The sequence below is a fragment of the Taudactylus pleione genome, unplaced genomic scaffold (genome assembly GCF_031769625.1).
Source record: "Taudactylus pleione unplaced genomic scaffold, aTauple2 ptg000121l, whole genome shotgun sequence".
Classification (NCBI taxonomy): Eukaryota; Metazoa; Chordata; class Amphibia; order Anura; family Myobatrachidae; genus Taudactylus; species Taudactylus pleione.
The window spans coordinates 4,301,567-4,321,854 of NW_028284523.1; the positions used below are offsets into that span (position 1 = coordinate 4,301,567).

At 42.8% G+C, this 20,288-nt stretch overlaps 1 protein-coding gene across 3 annotated transcripts in view; it reads left to right on the forward strand.

Annotated features, from left to right (window-relative positions):
* EYA2 (EYA transcriptional coactivator and phosphatase 2) overlaps positions 1 to 20,288 on the forward strand; it is a 190,811-nt gene that overhangs the window by 72,625 nt on the left and 97,898 nt on the right. The window contains exons 3-6 of one of the 3 annotated variants that reach the window (XM_088472145.1): positions 1,849 to 1,893; positions 4,035 to 4,083; positions 5,739 to 5,881; positions 15,996 to 16,112. In XM_088472145.1, coding sequence (XP_088328271.1) covers positions 1,849 to 1,893; positions 4,035 to 4,083; positions 5,739 to 5,881; positions 15,996 to 16,112 — 354 coding nt within the window. Of the gene's footprint in view, positions 1 to 1,848; positions 1,894 to 4,034; positions 4,084 to 5,738; positions 5,882 to 13,329; positions 13,793 to 15,995; positions 16,113 to 20,288 lie in introns of those variants that run through there. The other 2 variants (XM_088472146.1, XM_088472147.1) reach the window with 2 other exon arrangements.

A 20,288-nucleotide genomic window follows, 5' to 3' on the forward strand; every position in this document is an offset into this window, starting at 1 on the left:
ATGCACGTGCGGCTACTGCGCACACAATTCACAAACACAGAAAATAATTTTTTTTTAGGTTTGGACTGGAGTGTACTTTCGGGGGTTACAGCACCCTTAACGGTCAAGCCAGCCGGCCCTTTACTTATGACACAGGCGCACGCTTGGCACTACTTTGTTGATGCACGTGCGGCTACTGCGCACACAATTCACAAACACAGAAAATAATTTTTTTTTGGTTTGGACTGGAGTGTACTTTCGGGGGTTACAGCACCCTTTAACGGTCAAGCCAGCCGGCCCTTTACTTATGACACAGGCGCACGCTTGGCACTACTTTGTTGATGCACGTGCGGCTACTGCGCACACAATTCACAAACACAGAAAATAATTTTTTTTTAGGTTTGGACTGGAGTGTACTTTCGGGGGTTACAGCACCCTTAACGGTCAAGCCAGCCGGCCCTTTACTTATGACACAGGCGCACGCTTGGCACTACTTTGTTGATGCACGTGCGGCTACTGCGCACACAATTCACAAACACAGAAAATAATTTTTTTTTTGGTTTGGACTGGAGTGTACTTTCGGGGGTTACAGCACCCTTAACGGTCAAGCCAGCCGGCCCTTTACTTATGACACAGGCGCACGCTTGGCACTACTTTGTTGATGCACGTGCGGCTACTGCGCACACAATTCACAAACACAGAAAATATATTATTTTTTTAGCACTTGGGGGGAGCACCCCTGATGGACAGAGCACCCCCTGGACAACACTACAGCACCCCTTTAGGACTGGGACACTGCACAGGACTTTGGAACTGACTGCACAACACAGTCCAGCCAGCCCCTATGGACTTTGAAGTAGTGGACACAGCCCCTATTAACAACAGCAGCACAGCACAACACAGCCAGCCCCTATGGACTTTGAAGTAGTGGACAACAGCAGCACTACACTACACTACACTACACAGCACTAACTCCCACCCTCCCTCTTCACTGTCCACAGCCGAGTGAGAAAATGGCGCCGACGCGGGTACCTTATATAGGATCCAAAACCCGCGAGACTCGGAAGGCGGGATGATGACGTTTTGCCTCGATGTCAGATCCGAGTCAGGCGGGAAAAGTCGAGCCTGACTCGGATCGGACTCGGATCGGGGGGGCTCGGGGGGGTTCGGATTTCAGAAATCCGAACCCGCTCACCCCTAATATATATATATATTATATATATATATATGTATATATATATATATAAATGGCATAAAGCTTGGCACTCCTCCTCAGTCAGTGATTTTCGGGTGCCCTCCGCAAGTAACAAAAAACTATAGTGTAGAAAGTGATAGCAGCGGCACTCCTTAGTAATAAATCAATAAACAGATGAAGTTCTAAACTTCTTTACTTCAACGTTTCAATCTTTTGGATTTTCCAAAAGATTGAAACGTTGAAGTAAAGAAGTTTAGAACTTCATCTCTTTATTGATTTATTACTAAGGAGTGCCGCTGCTATCACTTTCTACACTATATATATATATATATATATATATATATATATATGTTTCAAAGTATTAGATCCACTGACATTTATACACAATTTTCGCTGTTGATTTCTATGTCCGGCATGGCCACATTACAAACTGCTATTAAATAAAGTTTTGTAGTTCTTCACAACCAAACATGACTGTAATTCTATCAGTATGAAAGAGCAGCTGAAGAGGTTATGCATAAATCTTGTCCAAACCTCAACCTCAATTAGTTGGAATTCTCCACTTTCTCTTGGCAGGCTTCCTCTGTAAACGAAATAACCAATTAAAGCTATTTTTTTTATTTTTTCACTTTTGGTGAGGGCAAAGTTTAATTTTATTTAAATTATTTTTCCAGATAAGACAAGAAAAGTATCTTCCAGAGACAGTTTCACGCATTCAGGTAAGAAAATAGCTTCAGATGATCAAGGTTCATTCTTTTTCCAAGCTATATTTTTGAAACAATTCTAGGCGATTCTTCCCCTGCATTTTATTCTCTAAGGTGTTTATCCATCCAGCTAGCCTGCTGTATAAATAACAAAGTTAATGGTTGCTTCTTCTGTGAGCAGTGATTGTGTACTGTACATGTCACATACAGCAGTGATTCCCAAACTCAGGGCCTGATTCAGAGCCGGACGCCCTTTGAGAGCGCTCGCTCTGAATCAGGGCGTCCCTTTTTTTTTTAAAGACAGCCACCTGGCCACTCGCATTATGCGAGCGGCCAAGTGATGGTCGCGATGGTCAAGACCATCGCGACCATCGGGCTTGCGACAAGACCCTTGTGGTAGGGTCTCGTGGCCGCAAGAGCAGGAAGCCCACCTACTGACATCACGAGTGATGTCAGTAGGGCCACCCACAAACGGCAGGCGTTCCTTCGGGAATGCCTCCGTTTGTGTAGCTACCCCCCCGCCCCGCCTACAAAACAGGGCGAGCTGTCGATCAACAATTTCTCTCTCGCTCCGGGGCTCGCGCATGTGCACGCTGGAGCCGGCTGCAGCATGTGCATGAGCAGTGGGGGACCATCGACCCACTTGCAAGCGCTGTGCGCTCCTGAGCGGGTCTGAATCAGGCCCTCAGTACTTAAGTTATCCTAACAGTCCAGGTTCTAAGGATATCCATGTCTGATAACAGTCTGATAACAGATAAAAGGATAACAGTCCAGGTTCTAAGGATATCCATGTCTTAGCACAGATAGGACATAGATATACAAGTGTCGCGTATTAAAGTAAGCTGCATAGTCTGCTGGTGCATCCTAGTTGTATCGCTTTGCGACTCAGGGCCGTATTATTAACGGCGTATCGCGGGCAATTAGCCGCGATAAGCCGTTTTCGTTGAGAAAGTTTCACTGGTGACTTCATTTCGCTAGGTGAGAACTTATCCCCGTATTCAATTCCAAAGACTTTTCGCCGGTGCGAAAAGTGTGCGCCTTGTAACCAGCGGAAATGATTTGCTTCTGAATGCAGGCGAAAAGTGCCGAATTGGGGGTTTGGAATGTAAAGTTGCGGGAACACCCCTGCAACCTTGGGACAGACCCCCAAAGGTAAACTGCATCAAAAAAGTTTTTAAAAAAACTCTAGATCACCCCAAAAAAGTACTTTAGTTTTGGGGGCGAAAAAGTTCAAAGTTGGGGGACAAACTTAAAAACTAGCGAACTAGACTCCAGGGGGTCCCCCAAGTATACCCCAGGTGTTTTTTTGATGGCAGGTGTTTGATGAAGGTGTGTTTTTTTACGTTTTTTAAAACCCCACTTTAGCGATTTTTAACCATGCTTGCACCCATTTTCATGTACCCCAAATTTGCTGGAACTACTTATTTTTAAAAAAAAACTGGTAAATGCTGTTCTTCACCACTTGTGCAAAGACGCTAAATAGCAGCTATTGAAAGCATTTAAGCACAACAAATACCTTCAGCAGGGCTATTCGGGGGTATCCATAGTTTGGGGGTGTCGATGCTGATTTCCCCAAATCTGACAGCACTTTTCACCTGTTTGAGTTTCGCCGGGACGCGTTTTCGCATTCTTTGGAATTGAATAGGGCGAAAAGCGTCCGCTCGCTCGAAAGGTGTTTTCTCCAAAAACACGCGATGTAGGCGGAAAGGATGGGACTTTACACGGCTAATTTAATATGGCCCTCAGACACATTTTCATCAAACAAAGAAGCAAAAAAATGCTCGGCGTTAGTAGAGTCTCACTTGGTGTGCCGAGAGGGGCTTTTTGGCTCGACTTCAGCAAAGATGTGTAAGGACATATCTGTATCTAGCGACGTGCCTTATTGTTCTGGGCTAATATCACTGCAGTACCCGTATCGCTCTGCTGCTCTGGAAAAATTCATTTATGATAAATGATGCCTTATTGCTTGAGAACAGTGCCTACTGATAAATAGACACCCATATTTGTATTATTCAGTGACTGATGCAGAATGTATATTGTTTTCAGAATAGGGTATATTGTCCCTTTAAACTCCTGGTAGGAGAAAGCAGAAACTAGTGATTGAGCAGCAGGAGGTTTTTTAGTTATTTCTAATTTATGTTTATTTGCACTTTTAGGTAACAGTAAACAGTTGCAGCAATTTGCATCTGAAGTGAATTACCCAAGGTAAGCCTTGCTTTATGGATGGAGTTATGTACAGCAAGGGGAAAATGTTAAATATCCTCTCTGAATGTGTAGGCTTCGGTGTGGAGGTGTTAGCATGTGCAGAGACCTCTGATTATTTATACGGTATAAACATAGACGTATTCCCAGAGTGACAGAGAGTAAGCTGCAACCTGTTAGATGAAGATAAGTAAATTCAGTCAATATTCTTATAAAAAAACAGATGATCTGAAGGGTTTGGCTTGCCTCATTCAATATGGAGGTCTTTATGGCTCAGGAAATATCATCATTCCCATTGCGAGTTAACTAATAATTATCTGAGTAGAGACGTTTTTGCAGGAGAGCACACATATTTTATGTAAGTAACATATGTCCGACCATATTCTGTATAGAGTTTGGCTGGAAGCCTGTGGTAACCTTTTCCAATCCCCGGTATGATGTCATGTTTATCCATTTGTATGGAACATTACTACATGAGCATGGTGATGTACAGTGGAAATAAACATAGACGGGCCAAGATTAAGTAGAAGAAGAAGGGATTCTGGGAGTGTGACAAGGATATTTGTATTCTGATTGACTGTAGGGATACAGTATATGACTGTTTCCTCTTATACAGATGTGTCCACATACACCTATCCTGAAATCACACCAAATAGCCTTGTTTGGTGAGCCATGGAATTAGCGGTTTAGCCATGCAATGTGACTTTTTATGCGTCTTAGTCTGTGACTAGTTTATATCAATTGCTTTGCTATAAAAATACTAATCCTATGTATTTAGGGCATGATTTAGAGATGTATGCTATAGCACAGCGCTGCGTCTTTCTAAGTAAAAGGATGCCCACTGCTGGCTTCTCCAATCTGCTGCTGTGTACAAAGACCCAACCATCGGATCAAACGTCAGGCATCTAAGTAATCCGTAGGTTACTCAGGATGTCCGGCAAAATCATGCAGCAGTGGCCAGTGAAGAGCCACTGGCTTTGGCCCGAACCAGAAAACAGGGCGCATGCTCCCATTTTCTGGAACTGTGCCCGTCGCCGACCCCAAACGTCAGCAGCATGTCAATTTTGCTGCGGCTTTTGGGGCACTGCAAGAAACATCACAGGACCTGATCTGCACATTCGCAGTGCGGCTCCTGAGCATGCGCAGATCTTTCATCATCAGAGATTTAGGTGAATATAGGAGTACCATAAATTTCTGAATCAGGCCCTGTGGGGGGCGGCGATGTGTCGGGGGCGTGTTTGGGGGCGGCGATGCCTCAGGCCCGGTTTGGGGGCATGCCTGTGTTTGGAAGTGGCGACGTGTCGGCCCCGGTTTCTGAGCATGCCAAAGCCATCCTTGAGCTTAGTTGATCCCAGCAGTGTGATTACGCCGGACATCTTGAGCAGTTGATCTGATGGCTGCGTCTTTGGACGCAACAGTGAATCAGAGAAGGCGGCAGTGGGCGTCTTTTTACTTATGAGCCCCCTGCGGCTTTTGCATATTTCAGCACAGCCGCTGTTTACAAAGACGCATCGCTGTGCTGTTCTGTAAAACTCTGAATCAGGACCAGTGATCATTAAAACGAAACCCCTCAGATACATATGAATGCATCATGTGTAGTATGTGAGCTGTGTACCTTCATGAGATGAAAAGTCACAATCTGGTTGTTTTCTTCCTAGGCACTATCCCCACATAGTGTCACCCACATCCATTCAAGCGATGGCCGCCTATGGACAGACCCAGTACAGTGCAGGAATCCAGCAAGCTGCAGCCTACTCCACATACCCTCCCCCAGGACAGACGTACGGCATCCCCTCGTACAGTAAGTCAAACAACAATACAAAGTCTGCAATTATACCGTCATTATTAGTGACCTATTACTTGTTTATAGTGCTTATCATTTAATGCTATCCTATGCAAAGAAATGTAAGTGCTGTTGAAAGATCATGATGTGTTATTTAGCCTCAGGGCAGCACAGCCTGTGAGTACATGACAGAACAGTCTGTGACAGAGTGTAATTGTCACATTGGCTAAGAATAAAACAAATGTGGAAATGCAAACAGCAATTGTGCTGTTATGATTGCAGCATGTCTGAATATACAAAGAGACACAAGGGGGATGTTTAGTCCTTTTACTGTTGTGTTATGAAGTGTCTGTGATACCATGCGATATGTTCTTCTGGTAACTGCATCCCTCTTATATTCCTGAAGGTGGTTCAGACCACAAAGGGTTTCCATCCCTCCTTAAACCTCTAGCTCCGATGTATTTAAAGAAACCGAGTTAGAGAATGGAATCCAAGATTTCACTGACCAGCAACAATGTTTGGTATCCGACCGGAGGCGTTTGCCAAGGGAAACTGCTGCTTTCATTCCTGGCAGTGCTGACGAGCCCTCATTCCATAAGTCCCAGAAATCAGAGGATGCCAAATCTCACACACAGCTAAAGAGTGTTAGGAGTAATGGCAAATGGTTCAGCATTGAAGAAACACTAGACCAGAAATCAGGGCTGTATTTAGCGCTGCTACTTCCCTAGGGTTTGTGACTAAACCCTAAGTCAAGCCCTTCTATACAACAAACCCTCCTCCATGATTTGTATGAGGGAGAGATATGTGATGCATATGTCTTACACTAAAAGGAAAATAAGAAGCCATTCTGTTGTGACAACTAAATAGGCATTTGGTTTGTTTGCCAAATTTGTAAATACTGTCCAGACAATTGATTGTCTGGACCCAGATTTGTTCTGTAACCCCAGTGATGCTACCTCACACTAAACACTTAATAGGAAGAGTATTATAAATCTGAATATAAGAGGTAATTCTGGCCAACACATGGACAGTATGGGACAACATGACAGCAACAGTGAGTCAAACTAACACTTTATGTTAGTGTACTTCATTTATATTATGTGTCCTGAGTTCAACAACTGCTCTCACCAATATCTACATTCACTTCTACTAAGATTTCTCTGTCAAACCTTAACCAAACTCTAGAAATATCCCTCGATGAAGTGGCTCCAGCTACCCTTCACACAAATCTCATACTCCTAGTGACTTCCTCGTATATAAAACTATCTACCACTCCAAAAGGTTCTGCACAATGCTGAATAAATGTATTTCCAATCTCTTGTCTATGCTCAAGCCTCTAACCCCAAGCGACTTTATAATACATTTACATCCCATCTTACCCCACCCACACCCAACTCGCCAGCTAAGCAAGATCTTGCTTCCTACAGATGTATCTTCATACACTTTTACGGAAGTCGCGGCAAATAGCCCATCTCGGCGTGTCAGGTCCCATGCGACACTGCTTGCGCTGAGCTTCTTTTTGCATCTTTTGGGCCGACCAGGAACTAATTTGATATGCGACACTTGTATATCTGAATTTAATATAAGATTCTTTCCTTACACATAGGGATATTAACCAAACTACACCAACATATACCTCTTTGCTTAAGTCAAAATATATCCCAGTTCAACCTCTCTGATCAGCACAAGATCTGCGTCTCTCATCCACATGCTCCCATTCATTGTTACAGGACTTTTATCAGGCTACACCCACTCTGTGGAATGTCCTCCCTCGCACAATAAGTCTTTCCTCTAGTCTCCAAACCTTCAAGCATTCCCTGAAAACTTCAGAACCACCCACATAACCTCCATAAGCCACTGGCATAACTATAGAGGGTGCAAGGGGTGCACTTGCTATGGGGCCCAGCGACTTAGGGGGCCCGCCGGACCAACACCCAAACCCCAAGCACCACGCTGACCTTTTTATATTTTTTTGTTTCTTGTTACCCTTTATTAAAACTTAACGACTTCTGGGCAGCAGCAGACTGCGGGCGGGTATGGGGAGTGGGTTTAACCGGGACTGTGTGGTCTCTCTCTTCACTGGGCTCCGGGTGGGGACTGGGAGGGGTGTGCTGTAGCGCAGCAGCAGTCAGGGACAAGGCTCAAGTCGTTGGAGCAGAGTTTGAGGGAAGACTCTGTGAGTGACAGTTATTTATAATTTCTTCATAAATATAATATGTTCAACTTAAATAAATATATATTATAAGGCTGTATCGGAAAAATGGAATTCTCCCATAGAGAATTCCTGAGGGGCATGGTGTCTAAGAGGCTACACCTCAAAAGCTATTGGAGGTACCAAGCTGAAATTTGGCATGGACAGGTAGAACTGTTGCTTGGTGCTGCATGCAAATTTCAGGGCAAAAACTTAAAAGTTAGGACCACTTTTGTGCTATAGTCTATGGGGGATTTTTGGGAAGGCATAAGTCAGGGTACGGGACAGATTTAGACACGGGGTTTGCTTTATTAGGTAGCTATTGTTCCAGTGTAGGGCCTTTTGGGATTCAGGAAACTGAGAAAGTTACAGTTTTTAAACTATTACTTCACAAATGCCCCATTATAGAGATAGGGAGCTTCAACTTGCTGTGCAGCTTCAGTAGGTGCTTCCAGCAGGGGGGTGTACTTACTGTGGCTTCACTTGGGTGTACAAAGATGCCTGTCATTCTGGGCGGTAGCGGAGGTGGGACCCGGTGGAAGGAAGCGGGTCCTGGTTCTGGAAATGCAGTGGGTACAAAATGAGTAGGGTTCTCTTGTATTTACCAGAACCAGCACTGAACCCTTTCTAGCATATGAGTAATGCCAAATCCAGGGGAGCCCTTTCACCGAGTCCCCCAGTCAAAACATTACCCCTGACCGCTAGTCAGCACAGGTTGGGGATCCCTGGGGAGCTGTTGACCCCCCATAAAGTGGTCCCCCTCTCCAGGGCACCCCAGGCCTAGGCTATCCACTGCACCCCTAGCCGGTGGGTGCTGGGTTGATTATGTAGTGTGGTGCATTTGATAATAGTAAAAATATTGTCTTTTGCTGTGGAACTACCTGTCCCAGCAAGCCTCCCCCACATGCTGGTACTTGGAGATCCACAAGTACAAGCATGCGGGGCATTACAAGCCCGCTGGTTCCTGTAGTTCCACAGCAAAATAAATATTAAAATAAACACAAGACACACACCGTTGAAAGTAAAAGTTTATTAAAATATTCATGCACACTCACCTGGTATCCCTGAAGCCCATCACGTCCACTTCTGCAGAAGAATATCAATAGGATACCTGTAAAAAAAGATCCATACTCACCTCCTATGCGTGGATCACATCCTCTTCATTCCATGTAGCATCCACAGTCTTGGCAAAACAAAAATACGCTAATACGCGGACTCGCAAACTCTAAGGACAGTACTACCCGAATGACGGCTTAGCGCCGGGATTTCACTATAGAAATCCCGGTGCTGAGCGCTCATTGGCTGAGAGAGGCGAGCCTCCCGCCTCTCAGCCAATGAACCCACCATTGAATTCAAAGACAAGGCCTATATAAGCCAGCGCAAGGCAACAGCATGCCAGTCCAAAGGAGGGGAGGGAGCAGTGAAGAGGTCCCGAAGAAAAAAGACGCCGGAAGTCCTAGTGGGTGGCGGACATGAAAACGAGCTCAAAGGCTGTCGCCCACTAGGTGAAGGGGTGTAATGAGCACACTATTCTGTGAATTAGCAGCTCCACCATTTTGTGAGTGACAGCAATCTCACTCTGTGAGAGTGCTGAATCTGCAGTTAACCACAGAGTGTGATGGCATACCATAACTGTATTGTGCAAGGAACAGGTCCATTAAGGCGTCAGCCTTAATGATCAGAATTTCATTGCTTTTTTAGTTTGAGTGGCAGAAATTCATTAGGTTTTGTGAAATTTCTACATTTCAGATCATGTCTAAGAAACCTTAATGGGACATGCGAAATCGTTTTTTTATGTTACATTTATATGGATATATATATGTATTTATACTGTATACATGTGTATATACATTTAATTTTTTTTTATTATTATTATTTTTTGTTCGCCTGGCTATGTCGGCTGAACCCCACCATGAAGGGGGGGGCTGTGTGCACCGTTGCTATGGGGCTCTCAAGGAGCTAAATACACCCCTGCCATAAGCTATCCTGCCCAATTATATCCCCTCTATACAGTCCACACATAACTTTACATATTTTCTCTTTCTTCACATTCACATCCTGCTGACCCTAGGCCAACATTCCTGTGTGACTGGATCATACAGCCCACCAAGAACCTCTGCAATCTGACTGGTCCAATATACAATATGTAGCACTTATCATTGTATATCAATTCCTATTTTCCTATAGCTTAGGAGCTTTGTCTGTCTGCTATTACCCAGTTTTGTTTTATTACTGTTATGTTCCTGATTGTAAAGCGCAATGAAATATGCTGTGCTATATAATTAATAATAATTTAATGCTGTAGTGAAGCATTACTGGTGCAATCTGCAGACCTCTTACAATGAATGACTATCTATCTAGTGCTCCTCCTAGTAGGGCAGTAATGGCATCGCTCTGGAACTTGTTTAGACTCCCGGGGACCAATGACTTAAACTCCTGAATTTGTTTTTACTGTATATATGAATCAATGGGATGCTCTGCTGCATTCTCCGCACAAAAGGAAGGACTCAAAAGTTAAATTGGGAGAAATATCTCTGTAAAATCCGCGCAATATTTATTATTTATTTATTAACAGTTTTTTATATAGTGCAGCAAATTCCGTTGCGCTTTACAATTTGAATCAACATTAACATTATACTGGGTTGTAAAAGACATACATACATACATACATACATACAGTAAAAGACATACATAAGGGTAAGAGTGCCCTGCTCGCAAGCTTACAATCTGTAATAATACCTTTGGTAGACAGGCAGAGCTTTTATAAAATATTTTTTAAATGTTTTTATCCTTGAATCAAAGGGAAAGGATAGAAACACAGCTACTGTACATCCTGTAGACTCAGAGATTTAAAGGTAAACTATAATATACAGTATAAGATAAAGACATGTTAGAGTACTGTTAGTAAAGTTATTAGCTCTGGTAGGCAATGAGCACCTCACTGTTACTGTTATCTGGCTTTCTCTTATTATTGATATATATTTATATTTCCTGAGACAGAGACAGACAGACAGGTTATAGGACATATTTGTATTCTTCCTACAGACAAGAATGGCTTCCTGCTGGTGCATCTGTGACAAATAGCCATTGCAGTAATATCTCAATTGCTTTGATACAGGGCTGGATAAAGGCCACATGGGCCTGGGGCTGAAAATGTTCAAGAGCCCATTATTAAATGTAGAACTGCAACCAGTGCTGTGTGGGTGTGGCCAGTGCCATGTGGGTGTGTACACCTTTACACTATGAGCCGCAATGTATCCCTAAATATGTAAAAAAAATTAAAAATTGCATAATTGTGTGTGGAAAATAGAAATATAATTTTAATACTGATGATTTATGGCCGACCTGTTGACTGCAGACCCTTCCACCAGGTACAAAATGCTCCTCTCCTGGACATCCCTTTTAATTTATGTTTGCAGTCACCTGTGTTGAACTGATTCATTGAGGTGAAGGGTGTTTCAGCATAGGTGACAGCAATAATCAATTATGTGTGAAGTCCAGGAGCGGAGAATTTTGTACCTGGTGGAAGGGGTCACGTAGGAGACTATATGACTGGTCATCATCAGCCTGTCATTTATGTGGAGGCCTGGGGATGCAGCTCCATCTGCCCCATTGTTAGTCTGGCCCTGGGCTGAAAAATAGCACTCGCAGGGCTTAAGAAAATAGATCAGGAGAAGGTCTGATTGAATGGAAGGTCCCAGAGCATCCCATTTATTAAATGTGTTTTACTTTCGCAAAAATGACCATGGTTCACACTCAAAGAAAATTATAATTATTTAGAAACCTTTTTATTGTAAATGTTAAAAATAAAAAGAGAGAAAATATAAATAAATATAGAAAATATATAGACATCAGCCTGTATTTTTACCAATGCTTTAATAGATTGTGTATTATCATCTACGTACAAAGTGTTCAGTAGCCAATCAGACATCTGCTTTGTATAACTTGGGCTGGTGTCTGCTTGCTATAAGTTACTGCCCTTTTGCACTTGTCCAGTGAATAACCTCCATTGTTGGGAACTTTTAAATGACTTCAATTTCACTAAGTGCAAGAGACATGAGAAAAGAAAAACCTGATTCAAAGAGCTAACAATCAGAATAGGTTATTGGAGACATAATTGTGTATTAAGCTGGGTACACACGGGACGATCTGTTCAATGAACGATATCGCTGAACGATCTCCCTTGAAATTTCTGGTGTGCTGAATGAACGATATTGTTCATCCACACACCAACGATTTCACGAAAGATGAACGACCAACGATCGTTCTTCCATATAGAAAATTAACAATATCGTCCAAATTGGCCTGCATGCATGCCCGATGGACTATATCGTTATCGTCCAGCGGGATGGCGCAACGTTGGTCATTCATTGCATACAAACAGAACGATATGAACGATATATGATTGAACGATATTGTTATCGTTCATATCGTAACGATATATCGTTCCGGTGTATGCACCTTTAGTGTGTTGCAATAGTAAAAAAAAAAAAGTTAACATCTTAGAATAGACTACCAAATTATTCAGCCTACAGGTTAACAGATTTATAAAATGTCACCTATCATTGTACAGAAATATATATATATTTGCAAATGACACTATTTTAGTGAGATTGTTAGCATTGGATAAATGCAGTTTCTAATGATGTGACTAATAGGGTGATAGAAGGGGGTGTATTGCTATATGCGTTTAGTAAATTGTGAAGCTACAGCACGATTCTGCAGACGATCCCGTTTTAGTTATTTTAGATTTACTCTACTGTTTGAGAACTGGAAAGTTTCCAGGGGAAATACCAAGCAGTTGTTTCTCATAGAGCAGGTGAAAGTAGAACCATTTGCTACTGGATTGTGTCTTTAGGGCGGACACATGGCAGCCCCATATGTTGCTTATAAATCGTGCAGATTACCTATTAGGGTCACTGCTCATGCAATGCACATGAAAACTCCCACCTGGCTGCTAATCCAGAACAATGAGGTGTTATTGTTTATACGGAACAACTTAACTTTAGCTCACTTTCCTAGACAAAACACAGCATTGTGGGGAAATTAATTTGGTGTTAACATTTTTCTTTCTATGTTACCAGTAATCCTCAGGCTTCTCCTGCCACTTACTAGACATTAGGAGCACAACATTCCTCTGCATTAAATAAAATAGGAAGACACTAGTACTGCCAGCTGCTGTTACCTTACTAATTACAAAGTCAGCCTATAAATATCAGCTGATTGGATCGTGCTTACCTAGAAGAATGATAACTTGGCAAGGGGGGCTTCTTCACACATATGAGAGTGGGATCAGCAGTGGCGGAACTAACGGCAGTGCACCGGGGCCTGCTGTGGTGGAGGGGCCCATAGCCCCTACATCCAACAGCGCCGCTGCACCCGCTGCCAGTGTCCCCCAGGCCCCACAGTGTAGTGCGGACCTCAGTGAGTGCGGTCTGCACTACACAACAAACACCGCCGTCGGCCCTTCTGCTCCACGGGAAGTTTCTGTCCTCCCTGAGCTCGCCTTAGGAGTACTTGTACTACCCGGCAGCGGTGTGTTTGTTTTGGCAGCCAGTGAGAGTCAGACAGACTCTCATTGGCTGCTGCGTCCACGGAGGGAGCCGGGCTAGAACTCACTCATAAGCTCTGCCTTCGGGCTCCCGCAGTGGGTGATGGGACAGACGTCATGACGTCTCTCTCATGGTGCAGAGCGAGAGCGGGTCGGGAGAACGGCGGGCGCAGGAGCGGGGATTCAGGTAAGTGGGTATTTTTTGTGTGTTCTATAGGTGGACTACTACTGGGGACACTGCACATAGGGGGGACTACTACTGGGGGCACTGCACATAGGTGGGACTCCTACTGGGGGCACTGCACATAGCGGGGACTACTACTGGAGGCACTGCACATAGCGGGGACTACTACTGGGGGCACTGCATAGCGAGGGACTACTACTGGGGGCACTATATAAGGGGCACTGTATAAGGGTACCACTATGTGGGGCACTGCTTAGGGGGGCCCAAAGCATATTCTTGCACCTGGGCCCACCACTCTCTAGTTCCGCCACTGGGGATCAGAATACTTACCCTAATTTGTTTAAATGTAAATGTGCAGTTAAATACAGATCCCTACCCTCTCTCTCTCTCTCTCTCTGTCTCTGGGGGAGATGTATCAAACCTTGAAGAGAGATACAGTGGAAAAGTTGCCAATAGCAAGTAGAAACTCGCTTACATCTAGTACATCTACCACGACGATCCTCTTATCACTATTGCCATCTTAAGGAACAACAAAGAGAAAAAAACTTTAATATTTAAATAAAGCATTTATTCCAATCTGAAATATAAAAACGGAAACTTGAACATGAAGCCTATGGGGCATATTCGAATATGCCTCTATATCTTGGCTTCCAGTCCACTGCATAACCGGCAATCTACTGCACAGCCGGCAAAACAGAGTCATGCATGGGAAAGACCTCCAGGACTGGCAGCACCCATTTGGCTAGTTTATGGAGTTTGCTGAAAATTTCATAAAAAATTGTGGCAATAGAGATTGCTTCATATTTTTGCTTGTGTCGTTTAGAAAGATTTCAGTATAAGAAAACAAGTAATTTTCGTCCCTAAATGTCCATTCACATCCCAATGTAGTACAGTATACAGTATATGGTTCTTGTTTGTACAAGGAATATTTCTTAAATCAGTTTGAAATAATAAAATAAACTTTAGTATTCAAAACTATTTACTTTTGATTAGATATAGAAAGTTATATTTCTCCCAGTGCTGCCCGAACGCCGATAATATCTTCCTCCTTCAGATGTCAAACCAGAGACTTGTTCCTTTAATTCTGTGAACATGTGTTGTCTCTGGAGATGAGCAATGTCAAAATATACTGTGCAGTGGCCAATATGTTCCTATAAGGAAGAACCACCAGTGAGAATGTCACAGTCGTATCTGCTTATATAGGACACATTAGGTGTTATTTACACCATGTGCCTCCTGCAGTACAAATCCCCTCTGTGCCAAATGTGCCAATATTCACAAAGAAGATTTAATTCTGTGGGAAGAGGTTATTTAGAAGAAACTAATGAGTGGGAAGGATGCATTTTCAGTGAGTACTCCCTATGTTGTTTTAATGGAGATTTGGGGGCAGAGAATTTTTCTCCGGCCAATGGAAGTGTTTTTTTCTTACATGTCCTCCAAGGTAGGACACAACTTTCAATGGCATACCCTTGTACCTATCCCATTTAGACTCTGTAATAGAGATAAATGAATGTTCCCTCACTCCGATATAATGATGTTTCCTTTTATTTACAAGGGCCGAGTTATGCTGGTCATCTCACCTTAATTATTCTTGTAGAATACTTTATATTACCCAGTGCCACTAACAGAAAATGTAATATGTTCCTGGCCCTGTTATTTTACTTATGAGGTGCTTTCCAGTTACATATTAAAGAGTAAAATGTTTTTAGAAGACACATTAATATTTCCGTAATGTCCTCACATTAGTCATTCTTAATGTATACAGTATAATAAAATGGCTGCTTACTCAGCTCACAGGATAACGGTAAAAAAACAATTTCACTATTACTTATTACTTGCTGAAATTGTAAAGAATCTTATTTTCCTGTCATACTGTGTATATTTTCTTTTAATATATGTCATAATATATACATTATACAATGGTGATTTTCTAAATGGCAATGACAATACTCTTTACAATAACAACTTGGAGTTAGGGTTTTCAAGTAATGCTCTAGCATCAAGGGTCCAGTGATGACACCTGCAGTATACAGAAAATGGGTGTAACGCCTGCTGTGCCTGTTACAGTATCTGTCTTCTTGTACATACAGGACGGGTGGACACGTCATTGTGCATTACAGTTTCCCAGGGGACTCTCTTACATACTGCTGTAAGAGTATACATTAGGTCAGGTATTCATGTCGATTTCTGTCCCCTTGTTTTTTAGGTATCAAAACAGAAGACAGTTTAAGCCACTCTCCCGGACAGAGCGGGTTTATCAGCTATAGCTCAAGTTTCAGCACGCCACCCCCAGGCCAGGCTCCATACACGTATCAGATGCACGGTATGTTCAGCGCTTCTCGCTATATATACAATATTTACATTTCTAGAGACATATAGACAACATCCCGATTGCACTGCACTATTCTATGGTTGTTGTTTAGAAGCACAGAATCTTACATCCTTAGCGATATTAGCCCATAGTGGTAACGATTTGACGGTCAATCGGAGGAGATTTGGGCATGCGTGACCCAGCTAGCTGGTTAGCATATGCATACTGGAATTGACAGCCTTGAGCTTTCAATTCCTTTTGTTGAAAAATAATATATGTAAAAATATTTCAAAAATCTAAAAACAAATTTACATAAAATTTCATGTGAAAATGTGCTGTATTTAATGAAATCATTATTTTCTTCATTGATTTTCTAATCCTAACACATTTTTTTTATTTACGGTCTGTGTCATAGACCATAAATAAAGTTTATATACAGTTCTGTTGTGCCTAGTTTGACAATTGCAAATTTACATCGGTGTTTTGGATTATAGGGGCAAATGTCATAAATAATAACATGCTTTACAATGGTATTTTATACATTTTACTTGTTGTATGTAAATTAAAAGATTTGGGGGCACATGCACAGTTGGACAGAGGGCCTGATTCAGAGCCGGACGCTATTTGCGCTCGCTCGTTCAGAAAAAGGGGCCGGCTATTTAAATTGAGCGCTCGCTCTTTGCGATCTGTTGACACCTCTATGTCTGAGCGAGCGAACGAAACATGCGCTCGCTATTTTGTAAAGACGCCCCCTGGCCGCTCGCATCATACGTCATCTCCGCTATTTATTAGATTAATCGAGTACATTGAAAGGCGTATGAACTGCTCGCAGTGCTTTTGGTTGGATTTTCCTACCGCAATCATGCGAACAGTTCAGGCTAAGAAACAACCAAGTGACGTGGCCGATGACGCTGCTTTGTTAATTATGCACACCCTTAAAACGCCCGTTTTGACCGTTTGGCACGCCTGCGTTCGGATCACCACTCCCCGTTTTCAAGCACCTTCCCCTGTTACCACCCACAAACGCCTCATCCTGTCACTCAAATTAGCAGGCACTCGCTATTTTGCGAACACATGTTTTCCGACCGCACTGACTGGTTGCCGCATGCGCATTACGACCCATACGCATGCGCAGATGTGCGAACATCGCTCGGAGCGAACGATCGGCCGCTTACGAGCGGCTCTGAATCAGGCCCAGAATCTCCGTCTAGATCACAAGCATTTTGTTTAGCTTACATAGGTGGCCGCATTGCAAGATGTGTGCAGCTCAACCAGTGTAGCATATGCTGTTAGTGTACACCAGGAGAGAAAAGTATATATGTGCTTGGTTTACTCCCAGACAGATCAGTAGTATATGCACTTAAATTACACCAGGAGATGTCGCCAGACAATGATAGTAAAAATGGTGAAATTACAGTAGTCACTTCCTACACATTATGTACGGACAATGTTGTTATTAAATAATACATTTGCTTTTTCTGTATCATGTAAAAGGCAATTAAAACAAGACACCAATATAAAATGAAAGTACAATTAGGTTTAAATCAAAACAAACATCTGTTGCCTTCTTAAAAAAACTAATTGGAAAGCGTTTTCTTGCTGCGGACAAGGTAATGTAATAATGTGAATAGATAACTGGAGCCACACTGGTAATAGTAATACTGGCAGTGTGAGGGCTCAAGATGCCCTCAGCCAGTCAGAAGTGGCCACCGATCCTCATTGTCAGCAGTTTGTATTTGGCACACTGGGTGCAGCACCCGAGAGTGATTCTCAGGGCCGTAGCTAGGGTAGTGCGGCCGGTGCCATCGCACAGGGCACCACAGGTCAGGGGGCGCTGTTTGGGCCTGTCAAATTTCTGTTTATTATAATTCTTGCTTGTAGCTTCCTTTTATTTAATCCCCATCATCTTCTGGCCTCCCGTGTCTCTTCCCTGGCCCTTCCCCATGAACCCATTCTCCTTTTTTGGGTGCATTATGTCCCTTAGAAAAATGAGGGGGGCGCCAATGCTCTTTCTGGGACAGGGCACCAAAAAGTCTAGTTACGGCTCTGGTGATTCTCTCCTGACAGGTGCATATTCGGCTTTTGTTGTGGCTAGTCTGAACTTACCGCTTGGCCACACTAACACCCCTTCTCCAACCTCTATTTTGTCTCTCTAAACACAAGGAGTTGTAAGCAAAGAATGCATCCCAGTCACCAGATGTGTAAGAATTAGTGGTGATCACCCATAGTAAAACAGGTGCAATTTGCCGGGGGGAGGGGGGGGCACAAATTGTGTTTATTTTATTATTATTATTTTTATTATTAATAACAGTTTCTTATATAGTGCAGCATATTCCGTTGCGCTTTGAGCTTGCAATCTAACATTACTCCTTTCTTTGTAACCAATGGAGTTAATCAACTAAACCAAAATAGTGTTCACTCTAGCACCCTGCACCTTTTACAACCCGTGCAGTTCCTCTTTCCTGCCTGAGGTGTCGCTCTCTATTCTGGTGCTTCATATGCAACAAACTGCTGCATTACATACCAGGGTGTGCTAAAAACACCAGGGCAGACAGCGACACGCCAGGCAGGAAAGAGGAACTGCAGGGTGCTATAATGAACACCAACAAAACAGAAGCACCTCAGTGCAAATATAATTTTGGTTCTGCTTCAACATTGTGACAAGATTTGGACTGGAGCGAATAGGTTTGCAGAAGGGAGGAGGTGGATGGAGTGAAGGTTTATCTAGTTTGCTAGTAAAATATGGAGCAAACACACCATTGCACCTTGTTGAAACTACATTTCATTTTATGCAGGGAGATAGCTGCATCATTAGCTCCTTTCCATTATAGTAGAAAACCACTCCAGGCTAGTTACCTTAGAAATGGTTGATGATTTAGAGGTCAGAGGCACACAGCCAATTTTTTATTTTAAACAGTGCTCTGGTCATGGTTTTAGTTTAGTTTAGGTTTTGACTACAGATGCAAGTGCGCCTTAAAATGCACTTTTCCACCAAACCGATCCTATTTAAATTTGAGATGAGCGGTTCGGTTTTGGATCTTCCTGCCAAGTTCAGACCTCAAAACAAGGCTAAACGTCATCTTTCAAGGACATCTAGGCACAGAACGCTCATCCTTAATTCAAATTCTAGGCCTATGATGGACTAGTATATTTCTAGGCTCACTCAGAGTAATGGGATAAAAAACTTTACACACATAGCAGACGTAATAAAAACAAGCTGGCTGTCCTGTCCATCCCATGATTTATTTGATTCTTGCATAGGGCTAAACTGAACAGTATCCATCAGAAAAACATACAACGTGATACAACATAATGAGGTGGCACTGTCCTGGTAAGAAGTTGCACTTTGATGAGATGCCACCTAAAGCTTTTTTTGTCATTTCACACATTGAGGTGCACTTTACTTTGCAGGGGCTGCTCCTAAGTGTGGAAAGGACACATGCAGCTTTAGATGCTCTGGGCGGACCATTGACAATCATTTTAAAAAAAACAAGGTGTTTTGCAGTATGCTTTATACATTATCTGAATTCTCTGCTGTATAGACAGCTCAGAGGCTGTAGAAGAATGATCACATTACATTTTTGTCATTCTACACTGTCCAGACTTGCACGCAGCATGACCAGCTCCTGCAATGCCGTGTGGCTATGAATCTGCTCCGTGTGAACGTGTACTGTTGCGTGGTTAGGGCAAGTTTCTGAGAATATTATAAATCTGTTCCTATGGCTAAATACAGGTCCTTGTTATTTTGAGGTAGTGCAGTCCTTTAGCTGGGTTGGAAAGGTGATGTTATACCTGTTATGGTATGTAGCATGACATAAATGCACTGTCTTTCCCACGCTTCTGTGCTGCAAGGCTTCACCCTTTGCTGCTAAGAGAAGCATGTTCCCTCAGGCGAGAAGAAAATAAATCATTATTTTTTACCATAAACCAAGTTTTGGTTTTTTTCTCCACATTTCCGCCTCTTTCGGATGAGACCACTATATATGTCTGACTGACAGCCACCGACAGCTGAAAGCTCTGTGACATATTTATATATTTAACTGAGTCCCGTGGGGGCTTTTTTTAGTGTTTGACTTTTAACCCCTGATGGAGACTGAAGTTTTAAGAGACAAAAACTATTTTGAAAGAAAATACCCCCTGTGGTTTGCCAGCCAGTTTCTCATAATAATGTTTGAAATTCACATGTTA